The sequence below is a fragment of the Phocoena sinus genome, chromosome 9 (assembly GCF_008692025.1).
Source record: "Phocoena sinus isolate mPhoSin1 chromosome 9, mPhoSin1.pri, whole genome shotgun sequence".
NCBI lineage: Eukaryota > Metazoa > Chordata > Mammalia > Artiodactyla > Phocoenidae > Phocoena > Phocoena sinus.
Window position 1 is genome coordinate 22,381,504 of NC_045771.1, and position 27,087 is coordinate 22,408,590.

Below are 27,087 nucleotides of genomic sequence, written 5' to 3' on the forward strand. Positions count from 1 at the left end.
AGAGACAGGCCACCCAGGAAGGGTTGAACCCAAGTGCGGCCTGCCCACTCAGCTATGTGGAAGGAAAGGCATACAAAGGGCTCAGTGAAACAGCAGGACCAAAATACAGCAGGGTGGCAGAAGTGCTTCTCTAAGCACACCACCAGAATGCACAAACTTCAAGGAAGGGGGCTGCAGAGGGGCTGACCTGTGTTCTCTACAAAGCCAGAGGGCTCTGACTCACATGTGAAGGAATAAGCTCCCTTTAATAGTGGCCTCAGTGTGTGTGTGTATACATGTGGATAAATAAATGTAGACAGAGCAGGCTCTCTTCTAGGAGAGGTTGTCCCACACATGCTCCATGATGGTCTTCAGCCCCAGCCAGGTCTCCTCTGCAGTGGGGATGATCTGGTTGGCTGGCAGGAAGAAGCCATAGTGCCCAATATCTCTCAACTCAAAAGTGAATGCATACTTGATGCCATTATCATATGCCCAGTCAACACTGCTGCCACTAGCTGGATCTGTTAAGTCAAAAGAGAAAACACCTTTGAAGCCTAGTTCCTTTCAGGGTTAGATGGGAAGGGGCCTGGAGCTCTGCCCACCTGTGGTTCCTTAGGGATCTACAGTTATTTCTGAAAGTCATCAGGCCTACAACATAAACACTGGCCTGATCCCTATGTCTCAGACTGTCCTGCACCATGAGGGTCTTCACTAGTTTCAATCCAAGAGATTTTAAATCCTCATTTCCATCTTGTCACCAACTCACTGTGTAGACTCCTTCAGGTCACTGGAAGCAAATCTTTACAGAGTGTGGTAGGCAGCCTCCAAGATAGCCACGATGATCCTTGTCTCCTGGTATTCCCATCCTTGTGTTGTGCCCTCCTACACTGGACAGGGCCAACTTGACCTGTTTTTCAGGAGACTGCAGAAATGAAAGTGTGTGCCCTTCAAAGCTAGGTGATAAATATCATGGCTTCAGCCTTGCTCTCTCTTGGATCACTGGCTCTGGGGAGCCAGCTGTCGTGTTGTAAGGACACTCAAGAAGCCCTATAAAGAGGTCTATGTGCTGAAGAACTCAGTGCCAGTAATTAGCCCTCACTTGCCAGGCATCTGAGTGAGCCATCTGAGAAGAAGATCCTCCAGCCCCATCAAGCCTCTAGATGACTGTAGCCCTGGAAGACACCTTAACTGCAACGTCCTGAGAGTCCCTGAGCCAGAGCCACCCAGATAAGAAGCTCCTGAGTTCCTGACCCACAGAAACTGTGTAAGAAAATTAGTGTTTATTGTTTTAAGCTGTTAAATTTTAGGATAGTTTTTTACATCTCAAGAGATAACTGATACACAGAGAGAAAGAAGCACAGCCCTTGGGACTTCTCTTTGCCGAAAGGCAAGAGGCCTGTTTTCCTGCTTCTTCCAGTCAAAACTCTACTAGAGAAGAAACTGGCTAAAAGTGCAAAGTGTAGATGATACTGAATACTAAAATAACAATGTAATAGCAGCTATCATTTGTTGAACATCTACCATGAGCCAGTCATCATACTGTAAAGTATACACTTATGATCTCATTTCATCTTTAAGAGGCCAATGAGGTAGGTATTACTGTCCTTGTTTTTCAGATGAGAAAATCCAGGTTCAGAATGAATAATTTATCTAAGAAAATATAGATGGAAAATGGCAAGGCTGGAATTCAAACCCAATCCATCTGATGACAAAGCCCATGCTTTCTTCAACTGACTTGGGGTCCGTTTATTATATAATATATATGTCTATTAAATGAAAATATGGGTCCCTTTGTTTTTCTATTGTTCCTAAAGATTGTTTCTCATGATACCATTTGTGATTTTCTAGAGATGCTGCTTCTGCTACAATTACATGCTCCCAGAGGTAATGGAACAGGCTCTCCTATACTCTCTGAAATTCTTATGTAATTCCCACAGCCTTTCTCTACACTAAGAAAAATGATGAATAAAAAAAACAGGCAATGGCACCAGAAGTTTCTAGAAGTTATTTACATGGCAAGCTCAAGTATTTCAGAACAGATTTTAAATTCAGGAAGGCGCCGAGAAGACCTCTGCTGAGCAAAGTGATCAGGTTCATGAACTTCACTTTACTTGGGTCCCTGCGAAGTCTACCTACTCTTTTTTTAAAAAAAAAAAAAAAAACATATATGGGGGACTTCCCTGGTGGCACAGTGGTTAAGAATCCACCTGCCAATGCAGGGGACATGGGTTCGAGCCCTGGTCCGGGAAGATCCTACATGCCATGGAGCAACTAAGCCCCTGCGCCACAACTACTGAGCCCACATGCATACAGCCCATGCTCCGCAACAAGAGAAGCCACCGCAATGAGAAGCCCACGCACTGCAACAAAGAGTAGCCCCCTCTCACCGCAACTAGAGAAAGCCCAGGCGCAGCAACAAAGACCCAAACGCAGCCATAAATAAATAATAAATAAATTTACAAAAAAAAGAAAAAACACATATGGGAACATACTAATAACACTGTTGTATACACTGTATTTTTCAATTAACATTTGAAGATTATTCCCTATTAGCACATACAGATCCACCTCACTCATTTAAGGGCTGCATAGTGTTTCACTGTAGTAATGCACCAAACGTGTTTTTATCCAGCACTCTACTGATGAACATTTAGTTGCTTACCAGTCTTTTGTGACTATAAACAATGCTGTCATGAACATCCTTAATACTCACAATCTATCCATGAGCTAAACGAGCCCAATGAACTTGTTTCCAAGCCCTTACTAGATTAGAATCAGTGAAGAGGAGGGGAAAGGGTTGCTAGAGGAAGGTGGCCTGAGGAAGGAGACATGAAAACTCTAAAAAGCAGACACAAGAGTTAAAGAAGCAAAACAGGCTGCGCTGTTCAGCAAAAGGATTGAACAGTCCAGTACAGCACAGAAGGCCTTCAAGATGCAACAACTGACATTCAGAAGGCCACTCAGTCATGAAGAACAGAGCTTAAATCTCTTCTATGTACTCTGTTTAAGAAGGCAGGGAAGTGTGAAAACCCATTTTAGAATTATTTTCATCTAAAATGATTAATCTAAGGAAAAGTTCAGCACTTGAAGGGACAAATGTCAACTACTTATATAACACATACAATAACCCAGGGAGTTAGAGTGCTTTTATACAAAAATTGATTTCATTTTGGGGAAGAAAGGAGGGCAGACAAAGCCTATAAAAAATACAGAAGATGGGCTCTTGAAAGAGGTAGGAAATATTATGTATCCTGGACAATGCTCAGGAGAGCCTTTCTCCTCTTCTGCTGGAGGAATCTGATGAGTATCTCTTAATTTTGGCACAGCTTATGCTGGGGAGAAAAATGTTTTTGACATGTGAGGAAAAGGCCATTCTTTAAACTGGCATCTGACCCAAAAGCCAGGACCCTGGTGACCCGCAAAGATCTTTTGAGAGGACCTCCTCAGAAGGCTCCTGCCAAGTTCCTTTAGCTCTCTTTGGTGTAGGACTCAGTTCTGACTAATTAGAGGGTGGAGAACCTCTCCTGATGTGCTTGTTCTCTGAGGAGTTCCCATTCAAAAACACTAGTAATAATAAACTATGTGTAATTACTGGATTGTTGCTGCAATTAGCAACACAACCACCAGCATCGTGCTGAGTGCTTTATGCAGCTTGGTGGCATGTGAAACACAGACAAGAGCGCTGAGATCAGAGTACAGAGGAGGACCCAAGAGGTAGGTTGGAGAATCTTCGCAGAAGAGGAAGACTGAGGGGAACAGCTAGTTGAGGGCGAGGTAGGTAGGACGGGACGGCAAGTTACAGTATGGAAAAGGAAAGAATTACCAACAAGTTTGCAGGGGCTTTGAGGGTGGACCAACTGTTGGAAGACTATTTACAGAAGAGGCACAGGAGGGGAAAAGAAGGGCACTTGCTTGAAAGGAGCTTTGCTCCCCACATTTTTTGTTTCTGTTTCCCATTTATAGCTAGGGCCTTGGAGAATAATCATATCCTTCAATTTGATCTAAAAATTTAAAGATCACGGCTTCCCCGGTGGCGCAGTGGTTGAAAGTCCGCCTGCAGGGGACACGGGTTCGTGCCCCGGTCCGGGAAGATCCCACATGCCACGGAGCGGCTGGGCCCGTAAGCCATGGCCGCTGAGCCTGCGCATCCGGAGACCGTGCTCCGCAACGGGAGAGGCCACAACAGTGAGAGGCCCGCGTACCGCAAAAACAAAACAAACAAATAAAAAAAAAAATTTAAAGATCAGACTCACAGAATAAGGGAACTGGAAGGATCTCAGCAGGAATAGAGTGAAATGCTCAGATGAAACACTTCAGTGAGAAACCAAAACAAGGGTATTTCCTCCAATTGGGGTTGAGCTGTAGGTGATGGGCCTCAAGACCATCTTCAGGTCTGAAGTCTTGGTAGAGTTTTTGTTTTTTCAGCTCAATGCTAATGATTGTCGCGGGAACCCCTCACCTAAGCCTGTTATGCTCAACACGTGTTCATTTTGGACAGGAAGGTGAGGGGTTCCCCTCTACCCACCGTACCACCACCTCAGTTTGATGAAGATGGCCGCACGTGACAGCTACCATCACACAGACTTGACATAAATTCAGCCTATCACTAACAACAAAAAAAGACTACAACATAGGAAGGCTGACTTGCAGCTCTTCTCCCGCTCCTTTTCAAGTATCCTCTCAAAGCATTTCCTTATAACCAATAAACTCAGTGAGTACTTACAGACAGTGGTGCAGGTAGGACACACTTGGTACACAGTGTCCGACAGGGAAGCCAGAGCTTTGGCTACACACCTTGCCACCTCATCCTAGGAGTGGGGAAATCATCAGAGTGAGAAAGAATGGATCCCGAAGCCAGACATTCCTCAGCTGTTCTGTACTGCAGTGGTTTGAAAAATTCCCGACCCCACCCTCAATGTTCCCTCCTGGTCTCCTTCTTTCCCAACCAACCAGAGCAAAGGCCTAACTATGAAGTGAGGGAAATGGTATGGTTCCTCCAACTCCTTCTCTTATCCTCAGTTCTTTACTTCCAGTTTGGGGCAGGTGGTAAGGAGAGAGGTGGAAGAAGACCAGGTAAGCATTCTGAAGCATGTATATTATAAACACAAATTGGAGGAACTGTATTCAAGCTCTTCATAGATCTGGAAGGCTGCTCACCAGCCCACTAGAAATCTAATAAAGGCACCACCATCTTCACCTATCCTGAGGGAAGGGAATGTTATGTTCATGAACATGAGGGAAGGGCAAGTATGTTCAAGAGAAAACCTTCTAAGAGTTAGGTGCTCCCAGAGTGGAGGTGGAGACAGGGACACCATATATGGATGTGCCCTACACAGAGCACCTCGAGAGCAGAATCTAGTCCACACCTGGCCAGCCCTGGGTGGGGCTGCATCTGCTGGGAGGCGTGTGAGCTAGCTGTGGCCCCGGGCAGAGGGGCACACTCAAGCAGACCAGCGTGGAGAGATAGGCCTGCAGTCACTCTGTGGATGCCAGCCCTACTCCAGTCAGTTCACCCTAAGTGCCTGCTCACATCCTGGGGTGAGTCATTGCATGTGACCCAGAGCACCCCTAGGCTGTGGCCTACACCCTACTTAGACTCTACCTTACACCAAGTGAGGAGCACCTCCCCCTTGCCCACCACAATGCTACCCACAGTTCTTGGCAAGCAGTGGGTCTGCAATACGTTTTGGTCGGAAGAACAAGTGAGAAGGAAAGACAGGGTTGGGTTTGGTTCTTGGAACTCACAGCAAACTCAGAAGTAAGAGGCATCATCTTCTTCCTATTCCCAGTAGGCCTGATGGCACACTGCAAAGAACAGAGAGAGAATACTGGGGCTTCTTGAAATAAGCCCTGCTCCTGGACTTTGCAGCACCCAGGGGAAAAGCACGCCCAGGGCTGGATGCAGCCCCGCTTACCAGCTCATCAGCATCCGGGGCCTTTTCGACCATGTACCCACATGGATACATCAGCAGCTGTGCATAGCTGTGCAGGTCGATGAAGCATGTGAAATTCCCACGTTCCTGGATGAAATCTACCACCAGTTTCACCTCCACTTCTGAACTGGCGTGGGCTCCATGGTATACTTCGGAACAAGGGTTGTCACTGGCTCCCTCTCCTGTGGGAGGGGTGGCCGAAGCAGAAACCTTAACCCATAGGCTAAGGAAACAAAAATGCAGGGTACTCTACCCAGAGGAGGGGGAGAAGGCATAGGCAGGCCATTACTAGCTTCTCCCTGAGAATCTGGTCCATAGTGTGTGTAAATTGCAGGGAGGGTGTGGCAGTGGGGTGCTGGATCTGCCACACATGGGCAGGAAAACTGGTAGGACTCCTCTAAATGGAGAGAGCTGACCTTGTATTGTATCACCAACAGTTGTCATAAATAATTAATATCATACTTGACGGTGAGTTGTCAATTAATAAGCATTCTAGATAATTAATATGAATACCAATTAATAATGAAAATGACTCCATTTATTCTGGTGTCAACTCATTCTCTTGGTTCAGATCTTAATGGCCAAGTGCTGCCAAAAATAATCTATTGTTGTGGCTAAAATCTCTTGATTATTTGACAGGTATTTAGAATTACTGCCTTCTGTATTACCCACAATATAGGCCCCTAAGGTATCTGGTGTATGTGTGAAACCACCCCTGTTGTAACTTAACTTTGACGCCCTCAATTCCCACATTTGTATCAGCTCCTTTCCCACAGTCACATTATTTTTCCCCCAGTGGTTTTTGTGGTATTTCTATGCAAGTAAGAGAATTAAAACCATTACATTAAAACATTACACTAAAAACAAAACATCAGTACAGCTGAATAGTGAAAGAGAACTCTCGGGCTTTGAAATTGAAAAGTGAGTTTAGGTCCTAATTCTTATCAACCATATGCTCTTGAGATTGTCTCTGAGCTTCAATTGTTTCATTTCAGACAAGAAAACTCAGTCTCCAAGTCAGAAGAATAAATAAGATTATACACGGGAAGGTACCTGGCACATAGTTGGCACTATTGTGGGGATGATTTTTAAATAACTGGAACTCAGAACCCAGGACTCCTAATTCTCATTCTCTTTCCATGACATCAAAGGGCTGAGGTTCATATTTACACATCTAAGGGTAAACTGCTGTAGTTTAATCCTCACAATGTGATCTTGCCTGTTGGGGTAACAGTGCTAATTGCTCTCTTCTGAGTTGCCACCAACAGCCCTTCCACCCATCCGGTACTGCCCAGAAGCTGGGATGGCCAGGATACAAAGCAGGCCCATGAATTTATATATATAAGATAGAATCGTTTTTAAAATAGTAGCATTCTCTCAGGAGGACAGGAATTGTTCCTCCATTCCCTTTCAAAATTACAAATAATAATAGTAAAATGATACATAGAGAGAATAAGGGACTTACCCAAGTTTCTCAATGAACCAGCAATGGAACTAGCCTGGAAACCAGCTCCCTCACTGCCAGCTCAGAGGCCTGTGGACCAGACTACCCAGGGGTAGCAGGATTTAAAAACTGTCTCCCCCACCTACCTGCAAAACTAACATTCCAATTTCTATTTGGATCAGTACCAACGCAGGAGCTTCCAGGATTTAGAGACCGTGTCTTCCTCCATAATCGGTTCGGAAAAATTCACCAAGGAAGGAACAACATTCAGAGATGGGTCAGGGCACAGGAGAGGTGAAGGTTTTCTTTGGGGGACTATGATGGAGATGGCACCATGGATGGGACAAGCTGCCTACAGCTCTGGAGGCAACTCCAGAGATCTGGAGGATCATCGGAGCTTCAGCCCTCACTAACTGCGGAGTCTCTCATGCCCCAGAGAGAGGAGGCTTAGCCCTTCTGGCCCGGAGAAAAGGACCTCGCCAAAATGCCCTGATGGGACCCAGGCTGACACCATCTGAGTCCACGGAATAACTTTGGGCTTCAGTAAAAGTGGGGCAAATGGACATTATGGGCCTCAGTGATCACTGATGTGACCGGAAGTGCACGGCAACTATTTTATCCTTGCCTAAAAGATTAACCTGACTCCAACCAAGCATCTAGATCTGACCACAAGTGAATAGGAAATACAGGAGATGAGAGAATAAATTAAATGGCATAGAACAAAGAAGCCATCAGGCAAATTCAGAATGTGACACATCCTACAGGACAATTTACCTGGTTTCTCCAACAAATGAATGACATTTTAAAAGATATGTGGGGGGGGCGGGGGTGGTACCACTGTAGAATAAAAAAGCCTGCAGAGCCGTAACAACCAAATGCAGGTACAGACCTTATTTGGATCCTGATTTCAACAAACTGTCTCAAAAGACAGTTTAAAGATAATTAGGGATATCAGATGATATTAAAGAACTTCCATTAATTTTTTACAGTTGATAGTGGTATATTGTTCGTTGTTTTAATTATCATCAGCTAGAGATGACTACTAAAGAAGTTTTGAATGAAGTAACCTTATGTCTGGGATTTGCTTTAAAATACATCAGGAAAAATGTGTGGGAGGGAAAGAAATGAAAAGAAGATTGGTAAAGTGTTGATAATTGTTCAAGATCCATAATAGGGAGTTCATTAGACTATTCACTCTAAGAAAAAAATATTCCCTGGTGACTCTTAGCTCAGAGAATGACGGGAAAATGAGACCCCAAGGAAGCTCCTAACATGCACATTTTGTGGAAGTTTTCTCTAAGGTCATACAACTATTTAGTTGCAAAGCAAGGAATTCAACAAAAAAGTCTTAACTCCAAACCCAGCCTATTCTGTCAGTATTACTCACTTGAGTTTGTGTGTATACATATCCATCAGGATTGGCCACAGTCAACAAGAAAATATCCATTTTCTCCAAGATGGAGGTGATGGCTGGATCCTTCCCATAATCAGATACAGTCTAAGCAGAGACAACGAGCTTGTCAGCTGTGCCCTGCAGGCTGGGTTGCTAGGTCTAAGCCTGTTTATCTTCCCAAGATGCCCAACTCCTAGAACAGCATCCACCCTCTGCAGCCTCCCTGCCACCCTCATAGGTGCAGTGCTCTGCAAAGCCCATGGAGCACTTCAAAACCCGGGGAAACATGGTTGCCTGATGACATCAACCTCAGTGAGTCCTGGGCTGCCTTGTTTATTCATTCCTTCCAGGGGGCGGGAACAGGGGAGGGGAGAGCCGCACATCATAATAGTTATTAGGAATCTGAGCACGCCCCCTCCCCGTGCTAGGGGTAGGGAAGATGGATCCTCCACTTGCACCACCCCTCCACTGGTGCTGGCTTAAAATAGACTTTCCAGAGGGACATGGAGATAGCATGAGGTCCCTGAGGGTCTGGGTGGCCTGAAAGGGACTAAAGGTAAAGCTTACCTGAGCTTTGCTACTGAGAAGACCCTGCTCCCTTCCTGCGGGACTGACTACGGGTCAGGGTTTTAGGGCCACCTCTGCAGCTCATTAGCTTGCTTGCTGCTATGAATTCACTTTGTCATTTAGCCACAGTGGCCTGACTATGGGGCTCTGATCTTTTGCTTCTCCAATCAGAAAAGGCACCCCCCAGCCTATCATGTCTGTGCATAGTGCCTTTCTATCTCATCTCCAGGGTCTAGCTGTGTGGGACGCTGCAGGGCAATCCGGGCCCAACAGAATTCTGGGGTAATACAAGGCAACATGACCTTCCTTGTGGTCCAGATCACCGTGGCCTGTGAGATCCACTCCTGGGAATGGATACCTGAATTCAGCCAAATGGTCAGCTGCCGCCTGCCTTCTACAGTGCTGAACTGTGGAAGGAAAAAGAGGCCAGAAAATGACCCTCCTGCCCGCCTGCGTCTCCGCTCACCTCTCCTCTCCTCTTCCCAGCTCGCCCCTATTCATTTAATCAATTTAAGATCATTCAGAGACCAAATGTCTGAGGGCACCATCCCTTTATCGGGCTTCTTCGTGACCAGAGAGCTTAATTTGTTGGCTGGCAGGGCCCAGTTGCAGCACCGCAGCTCCAGGCAGCTTGAGCCACTCCAAGGTTGGAAGCAAATAGGAAGGGGAAACAATTGCTACTGTGAATTACAATGCCCGTGTGATTAGAGATACTATTATGCCTCTTGAAAGACCTCAAATGGTAGCCCAACAGAGAGACACAAAAGTGCATGAACCAGCCTGTTCTACTTGAGGCAATAAATGAAATCAGTTTTAAAATGAGGAACGGGAGGGTTCACTAAAGCTCTTTGTAAACAGCATGAAATGAATTCTGGCTGCTGCTTTTTAGTGTGGGGCCCCCTTGGGTCAGAGCTTGGTGCTAATGAAGCAAGGGTCTCCAGCAGTTGGCAAATAATCTAAATTCATGTAGATAATTTTACAGCAACCAGCTCAATGGCAGGTCTTCTCCCACTGGTAATTTCACCATTGCTATAAACCTGGGCTCCTCAGGGCCTGTATGGATTCAAGGGTTTGACAAATTCTAGGCACCATCACTTGTTCCATGGTTTGTATCTCCAAATTCCTTTTTATTCATTTGGCTGGATTATTTATGTAATTTATGTCACTGCCATAAATTCTCTACTTCTTTTGCCAATATAGACCTGAAATCTGTTAGAAATATCTGGAAATTAGGCTTTATGCAGCCAAGGATCATAGACTGGGCTTAAAACTACATCAACCCTAAAATCAGCTTCCTAGATTGCTTTTCCAATAAGGAAAATAAGCAGAATAGAATTTGTAGGCCCATCCCAATTTGTCTTAATATTTACAGAAGATGGGAATGGAGGGAAAAGACTGTGGCCAATCTGAGAGCTTTCTGGAACACTAACAGCCTCCCACCTCTTCCTGATTCTGCTTTTCAGCCAAAACTTGGAATGCGATATGCTCCTACTAACTCCTCCCACATTAGGCAGAAGCAGGGGACCCTCTGTCAGACCAAATTCGAATCCGGGTAGATGTCTCCTCACCTCACCCTCCTCCCTAAAGTCAAGGAGGTCCTATAAAGCTACCTCTTTCAGAGGTGTGAGGGCTGTATCTTGGACACAAGGAACAGGAACCTGAGTCTAGTCGGGCCCTTCAAAGTGCATGGGGCCTCACCTTCATTACATACACTGACCGGTTTTCAAATAAATGCCCAATCTTCACCCTGCTTGCCAAGTCAGGAAAATCTCTGGCAATGCTGTCTTTCTCATGGTAAATCTGAACTGTGAAAAGGTAAACACAGGAGCATTTAAAAATTTTGTTCAGCTCTGGGTGGGTATATGTGAACTTAATCTTGTTGATCTTAATGATTTTTTACAGTCCCCTAACCTGGGGGTTGTCAATATTATCGGCATGGAATGCTTATTCTTAAGCAACTGCCTAAGAATCCGTTTCTACAGTTTTCTAGAGAAAAACACATTTTATTTGTCCACAAAATTATAGCCCATTAAACTAGAGTAGAGAGACTTGTGCAGATACTGCTCCAACAGTGTGGCCCTTTGCAGTATACTAGGCTCAATAATCAGCAAGGGTCCCATTTAGCCAAGGTTCTTAAAAAGCATTGCTCTCCAAACTTTTTTATCCCTTTCTCCATCAGTTAAAAAAAAAATTCAGTTGGGCTTCCCTGGTGGCGCAGTGGTTGAGAATCTGCCTGGAATAAAGACACAGACCTACTAGAGAATGGACTTGAGGATACGGGGAGGGGGAAGGGTAAGCTGGGACAAAGTGAGAGAGTGGCATGGACATATATACACTACCAAACGTAAAATAGATAGCTAGTGGGAAGCAGCCACAAAGCACAGGGAGATCGGCTGGGTGCTTTGTGACCGCCTGGAGGGGTGGGATAGGGAGGGTGGGAGGGAGGGAGACGCAAAAGGGAAGAGATATGGGGATATATGTATACGTATAATTGATTCACTTTGTTATAAAGCAGAAACTAATACACAACTGTAAAGCAATTATACTCCAATAAAGATGTTTTAAAAAATTGTTGCATTAACAATAAATACAGGACTTCCATGGTGGCGCAGTGGTTAAGAATCTGCCTGCCAATGCAGGGGACACGGGTTCGAGCCCTGGTCTGGGAAGATCCCACATGCCACGGAGCAACTAAGCCCGTGTGCCACAACTACTGAGCCTGTGCTCTAGAGCCCGCAAGCCACAACTGCTGAACCCATGTGCTGCAACTACTGAAGCCCACGCACCTAGAGCCCGTGCTCCACAGCAAAAGAAGCCACCGCAATGAGAAGCCCGTGCACCACAACGAAGAGTAGCCCCCTCTCGCCACAACTAGAGAAAGCCCACGTGCAGCAACAAAGACCCAATACAGCCAAAAATAAATAAATAAATATATTTTTAAAATAATAATAAATACAAATATATGTAGAAATATAAATAGAAGCTGCAATAGTTTATTTCTCCATCCCAGTGGACCATCTTGCTTACACCCTGCCATACAAGCACCCCACTTTGGAAATGATTCTTCAAAGGCTTTGAGAGGGCACGTGAAGAGCTGTATAAATCACGGCTACAAATGCCTCCATTTGCTTTCAGTAAAAAAAAAAAAGTTTGATTTAAATGGAGTTCATCCATCTTAGTTGTTCAAACCTTTTGAGGGTTGAAATAAGGAAATAAACAAATTTCTGTTTAGACCTTAAAATTGAAAGAAGGAGCTTTACCAAGAATGAAAATGTGTAATCAATATAGAATAAAATCAAGCTTAAAGGATTTATCAGACTTGCAGCCATTATGGCAGATTGAGCAGAAGCAAGAAACTACCTCCCAAATAAAATACAAGCCAGATAAAATACAATGAAAATGAGTCCCAGCCAAATTTAAAAGCCAAAAAAAAAGGAAAAATTGTGGATGCCAGAAATTTAGAGGGAACAAGGTAACACAGTAAAGGGCAGAAGATGAAGCCCCAGAACCAGATATCCACTTTAGGCACCGAGAGTTTATAGCAACCAGGAATAGGAGTAGAGGGCAATGGACCCTGCATGGGGCAAGGAGCTGGAACTTGAGAGCTAGGAATTGGTAATTCTGGCCATGCAAAGGGCCTGGAAACTCTACCCACTGACCCTAGAACGTCAGATGCCTGCCCTGAGTCGTGAGAGGAAAGAGAGTCACCCAGGAAAAGTTAAAACACTAAGCTGTGGGCTTCCCTGGTGGCGCAGTGGTTGAGAGTCTGCCTGCCGATGCAGGGGACACGGGTTCGTGCCCCGGTCCGGGAAGATCCCACATGCCGCGGAGCGGCTGGGCCCGTGAGCCATGGCCGCTGGGCCTGCACATCCGGAGCCTGTGCTCCGCAACGGGAGAGGCCACAACAGTGAGAGGCCCGTGTACCGCAAAAAAAAAAAAAAAAAAAAAAAAAAAAAAAAAAAAAAAAAAAAAAAAAAAAAAAAAAAAAAAAAAAAACACTAAGCTGTGTCCAGATGAGGGGTGCAAATTCACACTGCCAACATCAGGGGAAAACTTACCCACAAAACTAACAACAATAACAGCACACCACAACAATACACACAAAGGATCTGAAACTAGAAACCCTGGCAGAGACAAACATGAAATTCCCTTTAGAGACCTAAGAAGGCCCAAGTGATTGTGGAATATGAGCTCTTAAAAGCTGTTTTTAAAAAGAACTGAATATGAACAAGTCAGAAGGGAGATGGTACACCAGCCCACAGCAAAAGGCCTTGCAGGGAACGATAGATGGCTGTAAGCCAGATGACAATGATACCTAAAGCCAGAGAACAAAAGTGAGTGGATGGGAAAGTGAGGCTCCTGCAGCAGGCAGGTGAGGGGATGGAGTTTCCAGAATCTGGGGTGACATTTGCTACTGGTTAGCTCAGCTAGGGAGTGCTCCATGTTAATGAGGCTAACATCGTGGGTTTGATCCCTGTGTGGGCCCTTAGCTCTGCTTTGGTCCATGGCCCTGGACTGAACTCCTAACTTTATCCAGGTGTTTTGCAGCTGTATGTCATTGGTCACAAGAGGGATCAAGGGGCAGTGCGGCTGGAAGTGTACACATTAAACAAAGCTACTGACAATCCTGGGAAAGAAGGGGAAATATTTGGTCAAGCTTTGAAAAAAACCTCATCTAGAAGAAAAATAATTCAAAGGATATGCCTCATGAAAAGCATGCCAAGAACTCTATCTTTGGATATAAAGAACAACATATATTCAGCTATAGGAAGAATACCAATTTAGATTTGGGGTGTCTTCCTGAGTTAGTAGAGAGTTTCCAGACTAAGGAAGAAGACATTGAGGACCTAAGAAAACCGTATGCTATGTGATTCAGTTCCATTCCAGTCCTTCTTGGTTCCTCAAATTCCAATATCATATTAAATTATTCTGCTCTAAATTTCTCATTTGAAGGGTTGGCTTACCTTGAAAGTCAGTCATCTATATAAGTGATTTCTAACTAAACACAGCACCAAAGCGCATTATGGAATAAATATACGTTATAAGTAGTCATGATAAATGAGTGGAAATATTTGGTTAACCTTGGAAATAATCACTTGTCTATTTGCCTGGGATAAGAAACACTTTAATCTGAGTGAATAAAGTACAGGGATTCTGGTGGGGTATAAGAAGGTTGAATTACAAGGACTGGAAATGATTGCAATTATTTCATGGTTTTCTTTGAGGGGTTGCTTAAGAAAAGAACGATGCACGTGGGAGAAAATGTTCAGTTTGTGTTTCACTATGCTCTTAGGTGTTGGTGGGAGATAAACAAACAAAGAATTAGAAAAGAATTGAAAAATGGATAACTAATAAGAACCTGCTGTATAAAAAGATTTTTAAAATTCTAAAATTAAAAAAATAAAAGAAAAGAATTGAAGAGTAGCCAATGACCTTGATCTTAACCTGCTCTGAAATACTTACAGCTTCCAGGGAATGATAGGTTCCATAGTTGAAGTTATTACTGCTCCGTTCTTGACCTTCATTGTATTGCATTTCCTCATCTTCATTATCTAAAAGGGCCTAAAACAGACACGGCAACATTACAAAGTGATCCTTTGGGGATGGAGCTTCATGCTGTTTCCACCGTATCTTGGGACATGTGGTGGCCAAGATGGCACACATATCAAGAAGCACAAATGTCAAGGTGTAAAAGGAGGTCTGATTTCTTCCACATATCTATATAATCTTACTTCTTGGAGCCCAATGTACATCACCTCATTCAAAACCTACTTACTTCCTGGAAGCAACATATGTGCTATTTGGTTATTCTATACCACAAATTCTCTAGCCATCAGTCTGCATCTGGTATCCAGTGCCTCTGAAATACCCAGCTTGGGAAACCATTCAGAAACAAAGAAATTCTTACAACCACTCATACTTTGAAGGTTCCTGGCAGATGTCTGTGACATGTGAGGATGATTAATAAGCTCACAGCTGCTCACACCATCAGGAAACTCCTGGGCCAAATCACCAATTAGTCCACAACCCACCTCAGTGAAGGAGAGAACATGAGCCAGACACTGCCCTGCTGTTCAAATACAGCTCATGAGGCTGGTGTCTGGCTTAGGCAGTGATGTTCCCTCTGCTGGGGGCTGCTGGTAACATTCTCCCTTTCTCAAAGGATGCTTTTTTTTGGCCGCACCGCACAGCACACGGGATCTTAGTTCCCCGACCAGGGATCGAACCCATGTCCCCTGCAGTGGAAGTGTGGGGTCCTAACCACTGGACCACTGGGGAATTCCCAAAGGATGCTTTTTATGACTGGTCTTCAGCACCTCCCCACCGGGGCCCCACCTTCTACCCACCATACACTCTGTTCTTCCCTCCTGACTTAAAATAAGAAAAGGGAGAGGGACTTAATACTTGTGGGGCATCTATGACATACCTGGCACTGTTAGACATTTTATGTACATTGAGCCACTTAAACTTCTCAATAAATTGTATGAAGTAGGTATAACTATTACCGTTTTACTGATGAAGAAACAGAGTCTCAAGAGGTTAACAGCTTGTCCAAAGTCACACAGCTAGCAGTTAGCAAAATCAGGATTTGGATCCAGATCTGGCTGGTTTCCTAACCCATGTATGCTCTTTCTAGTACAACATGTTCCTCTAACAAGTCACTGTACTTTACTTCCATATACTTCAATGTCTTCATCTTTTAAATGGAGAAGAATAAGACCAGAACTTGAAAATGTCTCAAGTCCACTCTGGCTGCTTGGTCCTATGCGAGACCAGTGAGGGACCTTGGCCTATCCACCTGCAGGTCTTCAACAGTCACCAAGTACTCTAAGTCCTGGGACTTCAGGAAGGATTTGACTGGCTGCAGACTGACAGAAGGGAACACGACATCCACAGGACAAGCAAAGGTAGAGGGAGATTTCCAGAAGTTGAGCTGAAGAGAACAGAAGTAAAACCAGGTTAAAGGATAGTTCAGGTAAAAGGCACAATGAGCTCATTCTTCTAGAACAACTGCCAAAAGCTTTGGTGATCCCTGAGGGGTTAGATTCTGCACAAGGGAAAACTTTGCCATTTCATAATTTTATCTGGTCAGGCCTCCCCAGCGGGCAATACCTGGCAAAGCCCAAGAAGTAATAAGTCAATGCAGATAGAAAGATGGAGCCCATTGCTGAGGCCTCTCATCTCCCTGGACAGCACTGCTGCGATCTACAGCACTTCTCCCCCACCAACCCTCTCAATTGTATAAAGGCATGTTGACTAATACAGGATTATACACAGAAACTCTTCAGGAATAACAATGCCAGTGCTGCAAGAGTCTTCTCCCACTAAAGTTAATTGATACCCAAGAGAAGGAGAACTAGGTACCTTAAAGTTGTCTGAATTCACTAGCTGACTTAGTTTGCTGATCTCATCTCCATTTCTGACATTAATCCTGAAAACTTGGTCCCTGGAGAAAGGAAAAAGAAGTAAAAGATAATGGTGAGCTTTCAGCTGGCAAATAAACCTCAGGCCTACTATCCCAGACATAACTGGGCCAAATAAGAGGAAATGGTCTAGTCTTTGGTTATAATGTATAGCCATTAAAAATAAGACTACGTGGCAAATATGAAAAAGTGCTTATGGTATAACTTTAAGGGAAATATTAAGTGAAAGAGCAGGACACAAAATTGTATGTATGCCATGATTGCAAGTATGGAAAAAGCAGATGCATTGGAAGAAAAACAGACAACGGAAATATAGCAAATGCTGACAGTGCTTATGTTCGGGTCATGGGATTATGGATGACTTACTTTTTTCCCCTCGTATCTGTTTTCTGTAATGTGGTCATATTACTTTATAATGAAAAACATATATATTTTGCAGAAAGGAATGTTCCTGAGTTACACGCAAAGCTAACTCAAGACATAAAGAAGCACTTCTTCACTGTCAGGGTCTAGGACTGAAACTCTGGCTGAATGTCCATGCTGGAAAGAGCTAGAAAAGAGAATAGACCTTCCATCCTTGGAGGGTTAGTTATTTTTCCTCTTAGCAAAGAGGGGAGAGGCTGGGTGCTCTCCCAGGCCCTTCCAGCTCCAGAACCCTATACAAATGCATGGTGCTGGGGCTGAACTCGGGATTCATCCTCCCTATGGGGCCCTGATAGGGGCCAGTCCCGAGTCCCCCTTTGTTATTTGTCCCGCACTTGTTTCCTACACACCATTTAGCTCCCGCAGCAGCAGCAGGGGTAGAGGTCCCTGAAGTCCTGCGTGTGGGTGGGAGAAGGCCGAGCCTGAAAAGCTGCCTTTGTGCTCTGGGCCGGCTCAGAAAGCCAGGGGAGCCATTAGGCCGTTGCTAGGTGACGGCCCGAATGAATCCACACTCAACGCTGTCACATGCGTCATCCCTTTGACACAAATGAATGCAGGAAAAGCTGCTGGAGAGGGCTGTGGGCTGAAGGACCTGTTGACAGAGAAAATGGTTCTGTCACAGGGAGCTAAATGTGCAGCCACATGTGGCAGATCAGCATCTCCTCATCAGAAAACTGGCTCAATCCGGATGGACTCTCAGAGTTTAACTTTGTTCTGGGAGCTTCTGGGGGATCTCCGTGGGGTCTAGGCTAGCATCAAGGAGGCAAGGTCCACTGCAGAGTCGCTTCTGTTGCAGATGGCAAGTCTGGAGGAAACGCCATTGATGAGGCTTCACTTTCTCCCAGCTCATCCGGTCTCCACAGGGTTCTCGGAGGTGGGCAGCCAACTGCATCCCATGGGAGCTGCTGAGGCCATGGTGGAGAAGCCACTGGCTGGCGGATCTCAGCCTGAACCCAACAGGCTTGCTAGGTGTTGGACTGCAGCCCTGCAAAGATGGGGGAATCAAACCACTATTTCCCTGACACAGGAAAGCAGCCTTGCAAAAGAAACAGGTTGAAAACAGAAGAGAAATCCTTCCTCCTGGCTGAGTACCAGGACCCATCTGCAGAACTCATGCTCTGTCACAACTCACCCTCAATACCCCAGAAAAAGAGGCGTCTTAAAAATGGGTGTTCTGGAAAGTACCTGTGCATTGACATCTCTGTTAGCAAAATGAGGCATTGGTAAAATACAGCACTGACTTGAGTAATCACAAAGAGAAAGAGGAGAGAGAAGGAACAGGAAGAGGAAAAAAAAGAGAAACATAAGAATAAGGAGCTCTTAAGAGTATGAAAATCATGTTACACATTCATCCACAGCATGTGTTTTAATTCTTCCAAAGTGATAACTTCACAACAGAACTTTCATACTCCTGGGCACTGTTCATGATAAGGGAACACAGTGAATCTAACTGGCCCAGATGATGATTAAAACCACAGTGCATTTCATCATGTCCTAATTAACCCAGCTCCAAAGGATAAAGACACATCTGCAGCATGCAGAGAGACAGGGCGGAAAGGCTGGTGCAGAATGGAGCCTTTCCCCATCTGTCTCTCCTCCACCTCTCCCTCCTACACATTCTTGGCTCCAGCCTCACTGAAATTCCGAATTCACCATATACTTTGCCCTTCTATGCCTTTGCACATGCTGTTCCCTCTGCCTGGATGTCCAGCCCTTTTCTTTACCTGCCTAGCCAATCTGCCACCCAGGCTTTAGGACCAGTTCCCATCACCCACGAGGTTTTCCCCAACCAGAGCAGACAACCTTGGCGACAGACTTCAGATGGTGCTAAAAGCTGGCAGGGCGTGGGGAGAATCTTATGTTATTCTCATGAACATAAGCCCATCAATATCTAGAAACAGAGAGAACATAAGTGGGTGCCAGGTGAAGGGCAGCCTCTCTCTTGCCCTCACTGTCCTTGTCTCTATTTGGAAAATACCTTCCTGAAAGTGTGGGTGGCGGAACACAACCTATCTCCACCATCTGGAAATCTTCTCACAGACCTTAAGCTCTTTCTGAAGATGGAAGATTGGCCTGGGAAGGGGGACATGTTGTGGTTTGCAGGTTGCCATGTTCACCCCCCCTCCTACTCCACACAGGTATGTGCTCCTACAGCTCTTCTTAACTCTGGTACTCTCCAATACCCAGGGCTGGCCAGCTGCTACCGTGCAATGGCTAGTGATCCACTCTCAGTCACCCTCACATGTGTCCCATGTTCTGGACAGTCAACAGTCACCTTGGTGCTGAGCTTCTATCTCTCCCCCTTCTACCATGTGGGCAGCCAAGTGGCCTGTTCTTTGTGCCTTTCTCACCTGCATCCCCAGCCAGGCTTAGAAGCCACCACAAGAGATGATTTCACAGAACACTTAAATGCCAACCAGTTACTGCTGATGTTACAAGTTCTGCAACTACTTCCTGTTCTATGCTTGCTGTGCACCTTTAGGCATCCTGGTCACCATCCTATCCTTAAGATGAGTGAATCCCAGGACAGAAGACACCAGCAGAGTGAGAGAGACTGGGGAGGTAGGTGAGTTAGATGGAATGAACAGAGACCTGGGGGTGTGGTGGGGGGAGAAACCATCATCTTCATCTCCATCAGCACTGTTCCCCCTCCAAGCCAACCTGCATCCTGGCTTCCCAACCACTTGAATGCTCAGAGGCCAGCTTCCCCTTGCTCTAAATGTTCACCAAGCTGGCTGCCCAGGCCGTGCATCCCATGGGAGCTGCTGAGGCCATGGTGGCCTCCACCTTTGCTGGGTTCCCTACTACGAGGCAAGAACAGATTTGGGGGTAAGGATGACACTATTGGTTAAAACCATCTGCAATTTCCTCAGGCACACAGCCCTTTCTGTGCAAGCGCCTATGGTGAGCACTCCAGAGCTCAGCCAAGAAACCTCAACCCAGGCGTCCGCTGCATTCTAAGAGAAGTCTCTATCCTGAGAAAGAAAGATTTTTCAGTCATGTGAATAGGAGCAGCGAGAGCCTGAGAGCTCTACGCATCAGCCCACATGGCAGCAAGCGTAGTTATTACACACTTACTGCTGAGCTGCCTGTGGAAAAATCTCCTTCCCTGACCACCTGCTATGCCTAAACCCTCTGAGCTATTTGGCAGTAGAGACCAGGTGTGAACGGAAGTCATCGTTATAAAAATTACTCAATCAGGGCTTCCCTGGTGGTGCAGTGGTTGAGAGTCCGCCTGCTGATGCAGGGGACGCGGGTTCGTGCCCCAGTCCGGGAAGATCCCACATGCCGCGGAGCGGCTGGGCCCGTCAGCCATGGCTGCTGGGCCTGCGTGTCCGGAGCCTGTGCTCCGCAACAGGTGAGGCCACAACAGTGAGAGGCCCGCGTACCGCAAAAAAAAAAAAAATTACTCAATCACATATAAGTAATTATCTCAATAAACAATTCCAAAGTCCCTTTAGCCAGATAGTATAATGGAGAGTAAACTAACAGATATAGACAGATCAGTGAGATACAGGATTCTATCTGGAGATTAACTTGTGTTATAACAAAAGCATATGGGTTTTGCTCCAACTCCCCTGCTTACCAGCTAAGTGGCCTTGGCCAGGATTCTTAACCTTTTTTTTTTTTTTTAAATAGATCTTTATTGGAGTATAATTGCTCCACAATACTGTGTTAGTTTCTGCTATACAACAGAGTGAATCAGCCATATGCATACATGTATCCCCATATCCCCTCCCTCTTGCGTCTCCCTCCCACCCTCCCTATCCCACCCCTCTAGGTGGTCAAAAAGCACCGAGCTGATCTCCCTGTGCTATGCAGCAGCTTCTCACTAGCTAGCTATTTTACATTTGGTAGTGTATATATGTCGCTGCTACTCACTTTGCCCCAGCTTCACCCTCCCGCTCCATGTCCTCAAGTCAATTCTCTATGTCTACATCTTTACTCCTGCCCTGCCCATAGGTTCATCAGTACCATTTTTTTTTTTTAGATTCCATATATATATATATGTGTGTTAGCATACGGTATTTGTTTTTCTCTTTCTGACTTACTTCACTCTGTGTGACGGACTCCAGGTCCATCCACCTCACTACAAATAAGTCAATTTCATTTCTGTTTATGGCTGAGTAATATTCCATTGTATATATGTGCCACATCTTCTTTATCCATTCATCTGTTGATGGGCATTTAGGTTGCTTCCATGTCCTGGCTATTGTAAATAGTGCTGCAATGAACATTGTGGTACATGTCTCTTCTCTTTTTGAATTATGGTTTTCTCAGGGTAGATGCCCAGTAGTGGGATTGCTGGATCATATGATAGTTCTATTTTTAGTTTTTTAAGGAACCTCCATACTGTTCTCCATAGTGGTTGCATCAATTTACATTCCCACCAACAGGGCAGGAGGGTTCCTTTTTCACCACACCCAATCCAGCATTTATTGTTTCTAGATTTTTTGATAATGGCCATTCTGACCAGTGTGAGGTCATATCTCATTGTAGTTTTGATTTGTATTTCTCTAATAATTAGTGATGTTGAGCATCTTTTCATGTACCTCTTGGCCATCTGTATGTCTTCTTTGATGAATTGTCTACTTAGTTCTTCTGCCCATTTTTTTACTGGATTATTTTTTTTTAATATTGAGCACCATGAGCTGTTTGTATATTTTGGAGATTAATCCTTTGTCCGTTGTTTCACTTGCAGGTATTTTCTCCCATTCTGAGGGATGTCTTTTCATCTTGTTTATGGTTTCCTTTGTTGTGAAAAAGCTTTTAAGTTTCATTAGGTCCCATTTATTTTTGTTTTTATTTTCATTACTCTAGGAGGAGGGTCAAAAAAGATCTTGCCGTGGTTTATGTCAAAGAGTATTTTTCCTATGTTTTGCTCTAAGTGTTTTATAGTGTCTGGTCTTACATTTAGGTCTTTATTCCATTTGGAGTTTATTTTTGTGTATGGTGTTAGGTAGTATTCTGATTTCATTCTTTTACATTTAGTTGTCCAGTTTTCCCAGCACCATTTATTGAAGAGGCTGTCTTTTCTCCATTGTATGTTCTTGCCTCCTTTGTTGTAAATTAGGTGACCATATGTGCATGGGTCTACCTCTGGGCTTTCTATCCTGTTCCATTGATCTATATTTCTGTTTTTGTGCCAGTACCATACTGTCTCGATTACTGTAGCTTTGTAGTATAGTTTGAAGTTGGGGAGCCTGATTCCTCCAGCTCCATTTTTCTTTCTCAAGATTGCTTTGGCTATTTGGGGTCTTTTGTGTTTCCACATGAGTTGTAAAATTTTTTGTTCTAATTCTGTGAAGAATGTCATTGGTAGCTCAATAGGGATTGCGTTTGAATCTGTAGATTGCTTTGGGTAGTATAATCATTTTCACAATATTGATTCTTCCAATCTAAGAACATGGTATATTTCTCCATCTGTTTATGTCATCTTTGATTTCTTTCATCAGTGTTTTATAGTTTTCTGAGTACAAGTCTTTCACCTCCTTAGGTAGGTTTATTCCTAGGCATTTTATTCTTTTGTTGTGATGGTAAATGGGATTGCTTCCTCAATTTCTCATTCTGATTTTTTGTTGTAAGTGTATAGGAATGCCAGAGATTTCTGTGTATTAATTTTATATCCTGCAAGCTTACCAAATTCATTGATTAGTTCTAGTAGTTTTCTGGTGGCATCTTTAGGATTCTCTATATATAGTATCATGTCATCTGAAAACACTGACAGTTTTACTTCTTCTTTTCCAATTTGCATTCCTTTTATTTCTTTCTCTTCTCTGATTGCCGTGGCTAGGACCTCCAAAACTATGTTGAATAATAGTGGCGAGAGTGTACATCCTTGTCTTGTTCCTGATCTGAGTGGAAATGCTTTCAGTTTTTCACCATTGAGTGTGATGTTTGCTGTGGGTTTGTCGTATATGGCCTTTATCATGTTGAGGTAGGTTCCCTCTATGCCCATTTTCTGGAGAGTTTTTATCATTAATGGGTGTTGAATTTTGTCGAAAGCTTTTTCTGCATCTATTGAGATGATCATATGGTTTTTATTCCTTAATTTGTTAATATGGTGTATCACATTGATTGATTTGCATATACTGAAGAATCCTTGCATCCCTGGGATAAATCCCACTTGATCATGGTGTATGATTCTTTTAATATGTTGTTGGATTCTGTTTGCTAGTATTTTGTTCAGGATTTTTGCATCTATGTTCATCAGTGATATCGGTCTATAATTTTCTTTTTTTGTGATATCTTTTTCTGGCTTTGGTATCAGGGTGATGGTGACTTCATAGAATGAATTTGGGAGTGCTCCTCCCTCTGCAATTTTTTGGAAGAGTTTGAGAAGGATCAGTGTTAGCTCTTCTCTAAATGTTTGGTAGAATTTGCCTGTGAAGCCATCTGGTCCCGGACTTTGGTTTGTTGGAAGATTTTTAATTACAGTTTCAATTTCATTACTTGTGATAGGTCTGTTTATATTTCCTAATTCTTCCTGGTTCAGTCTTGGAAAATTGTACCTTTCCAAGAATTTGTCCATTTCTTCTTGGTTGTCCATTTTACTGGCATATAGTTGTTTGTAGTAGTCTCTTATAATCCTTTGTGTTTCTGTGGTGTCAGTTGTGATTTCTCCTTTTTCATTTCTAATTTTATTGATTTGCATCCTCTCCCTTTTTTTCCTGACGAGTCTGGCTAAGGGTTTATCAATTTTGTTTATCTTCTCAAAGAACGAGCTTTTAGTTTTATTCATCTTTGTTATTGTTTCCTTCATTTCTTTTTCATTTATTTCTGCTCTGATCTTTATTTCTTTCCTTCACTGACTTAGGGTTTTCTTTGTTCTTCTTTCTCTACTTGCTTTAGGTGTAGGGTTGGATTGTTTATTTGAGATTTTTCTTGTTTCCTGAGGTGAGATTGAATTGCTATAAACTTCCCTCTTAGAACTGCTTTTGCTGCGTCCCATAGGTTTTGGGTCATTGTGCTTTCATTGTCATTTGTTTCTACGTATTTTTTAATTTCTTCTTTGATTTCTTCAGTGATCTCTTGGTTATTTAGTAGTGCACTGTTTAGCCTCCATGTATTTGTGTTCTTTTCAGTTTTCTTCCTGTAATTGATTTCCAGTCTCATAGCATTGTTGTCAGAAAAGATGCTTGATACGATTTCAATTTTCTTAAATTTTCCGAGGCTTGATTTGTGACCCAAGATGTGATCTATCCTGGAGAATGTTCCATGTGCACTTGAGAAGAAAGTGTATTCTGCCACTTTCAGGTGGAATATTCTATAAATATCAATTAAATCTATCTGGTCTATTGTGTCATTTAAAGCTTGTGTTTCCTTATTTATTTTCTGTTTGGATGATCTGTCCATTGGTGTAAGTGGGGTGTTAAAGTCCCCTACTATTATTGGGTTACTGTCGATTTCCACTTTCATGGTTGTTAGCATTTGCCTTATGTATTGAGGTACTCCTATGTTGGGTGCATAAACATTTACAATTGTTACATCTTCTTCTTGGATTGATCCCTTGAACATTTTATAGTGTCCTTCCTTACCTCTGGTAAGGTCTTTATTTTAAGGTCTATTTAATCTGATACAAGTATTGTTACTCCAGCTTTCTTTTGATTTCCATTTGCATGGAGTATCTTTTTCCATCCCTTCACTTTCAGTCTGTATGTATCCCTAGGTCTAAAGTGGGTCTCTTGTAGACAGCATATATATGGGTCTTGTTTTTGTATCCATTCAGCCAGTCTGTGTCTTTTGGTTGTGGCATTTAATCCATTTACATTCAAGGTTATTATCGATATGTATGTTCCTATTACCATTTTCTTAATTGTTTTGGGATTGTTTTTGTGGGTCTTTTTCTTCTCTTGTGTTTCCTGCCTAGAGAAGTTTCTTTAGCATTTGTTGTAAAGCTGGTTTGGTAGTGCTGAATTCTCTTAGGTTTTGCTTGTCTCAAAAGCTTTTGATTTCTCCATCAAATCTGAATGAGGTCCTTGCTGGGTAGAGTAATCTTGGTTGTAGGTTTTTCTCTTTCATCACTTTAAGTATATCTTGTCAATCTATTCTGGCCTGCAGAGTTTCTGCTGAAAAATCAGCTGATAACCTTATGGGGATCCCTTTGTATGTTATTTTTTGCTTTTCCCTTGCTGCTTTTAATATTTTTTCTTCGAATTTAATTTTTGTTAGTTTGATTAATATGTGTCTTGGTGTGTTTCTCCTAGGGTTTATCCTGTATGGGACTCTCTTTACTTCCTGGACTTGGGTGACTATCTCCTTTCCCATTTTAGGGAAGTTTTTCACTTTAATCTCTTCAAATATTTTCTCAGACCCTTTTTTCTTCTTCTTCTGGGACCCCTATAATTTGAATGTTGGTGCATTTAGTGTTGTCCCAGAGGTCTCTGAGATTGTCTTCAATTCTTTTCATTCTTTTTTCTTTATTCTGCTCCTCAGCAGTTATTTCCACCATTTTGTCTTTCAGCTCACTTATTTGTTCTTCTGCCTCAGTTATTCTGTTATTGATTCCTTCTAGTGTATTTTTCATTTCAGTTACTGTGTTGTTCATCTCTGTTTGTTTGTTCTTCTAGGTCTTTGTTAAACATTTCTTGTATTTTCTCAATCCATGCCTCCATTCTATTTCCGAGATTCTGGATCATCCTTACTATCATTACTATGAATTCTTTTTCAGGTAGAGTGCCAATTTCCTCTTCATTTATTTGGTCTTGTAGGATTTTACCTTGCTCCTTCATCTGTGGCTTATTCTTTTGCTGTCTCTTTTGTTGTTGTTGTTGAGTGGGATTGTGTTCCTGTCTTACTGGCTGTTTGGCCTCAGGTTTCCAACACTGGAGTTTGTAGGCTGTTGGGTAGAGCTGGGTCTTGATGCCGACATGAGGACCTCTGGAAGACCTCACTCCAATGAATATTCCCTGGGATCTGAGGTTCTCTGTTAGTCCAGTGGTTCAGACTTGGAGCTCCCACTGCAGGAGCTTCGGCCCAACCCCCAGCCATTCGCTTGGGGGTTCCTCCTGTCTTCTTGGGCATCAAGGTCCCCCACCAGTGTCTGGCAGGTGCCCTAGTTGTGGGGAGAAATGTACTCCATGTCTTCCCACACTGCCACCTTGACTCCATCCCCCCCAATCTTCTAGTAGGGTACCATACCATCCTTTCACCTCTCCTACCTCCCAAATGTCCTCTCCTTTGCAAACCTCAAGGAATTCTGTGTGGAGCACGTGTGCATGTGTGTGCATACACATGCACACACACGCACAGAATGTACAGGTGTATCCTTGCATGTCACTTTTCATAGTTTCGGCTAGGCAAGACCTATCAAATCTCCATATGCCAAATGCTGATGAGAAAGCTCCACCAAACCTTAACCAATAACAGAGAAGTGAAGCCAAAAAGCCTATGACCCAAGTTTTCCCTTAAGCATGGCAGAAATTGAAACAATTTCTGGTAATTCTTAGTAATTCATAATATAGGAGTAAGAAAATAGAAATGCCTGAAACTGACCTTACAAATAAGAACTAGGAAGGAAAAGTATTGGCAGGAATTAGGGAGCTGGGGAGGGACTGTGGAGACCACCTAGTCCTGATATCACAGATAAAGCTGAGCCTGAGAGAGAAGTAATTGACCCAGGATGACACAGGGGCAAAGCTGGGACAGGAGTCCGGCACTGTACCACTTGAGGTATAATCAGCCATTCATTTCCAAATCCATTTGGTTCCCATATCTCTGAACTAACCAAGTAATAGTAAGTCCAAAAGGAACTTACCCAAAAAACTTTTCTTGGCCACAGATGCTGGACCCAATAAGGTCCCCAAAGAACAGTATCCACTTCATGTCCCAAGGGTGTCAGTCATAGAGTGGCTGAGTCAAGCTGTATTTATAAGGAGTCTGAGGCAGTCTCATGTCCTCAAAAATGCTAATATGACTCCCAAG

The 27,087-nt window shown here is 43.6% G+C and overlaps 1 protein-coding gene across 1 annotated transcript; it reads right to left on the reverse strand.

Moving 5' to 3' along the window:
- Positions 1-312: 312 nt before the first annotated feature.
- On the reverse strand, positions 313-26,988 carry CPA4 (carboxypeptidase A4). The gene is made up of 11 exons (XM_032642560.1): positions 26,921-26,988; positions 16,682-16,763; positions 16,116-16,250; positions 14,780-14,878; positions 11,015-11,116; positions 9,619-9,723; positions 8,745-8,854; positions 7,503-7,594; positions 5,895-6,094; positions 4,703-4,787; positions 313-500 (listed from the first exon to the last, which is right to left on the reverse strand). Exons 1-11 carry the CDS (start codon positions 26,986-26,988, stop codon positions 313-315), a joined length of 1,266 nt encoding a protein of 421 aa, XP_032498451.1.
- Between the last annotated feature and the right edge of the window lie 99 nt (positions 26,989-27,087).

What these genes read in the sequence shown, in the direction of transcription:
- CPA4 (XM_032642560.1), bottom strand. Translation starts at nt 26,988, where the DNA reads ATGAAGTGGATACTGTTCTTTGGGGACCTTATTGGGTCCAGCATCTGT. An exon ending in TGAATTCAGACAACTTTAAG is followed by an intron (nt 16,251 to 16,681) that starts GTACCTAGTTCT and finishes TGTTCTCTTCAG; the next exon opens with CTCAACTTCTGGAAATCTCC. An exon ending in TGACTGTTGAAGACCTGCAG is followed by an intron (nt 14,879 to 16,115) that starts GTGGATAGGCCA and finishes TGTCTGTTTTAG; the next exon opens with GCCCTTTTAGATAATGAAGA.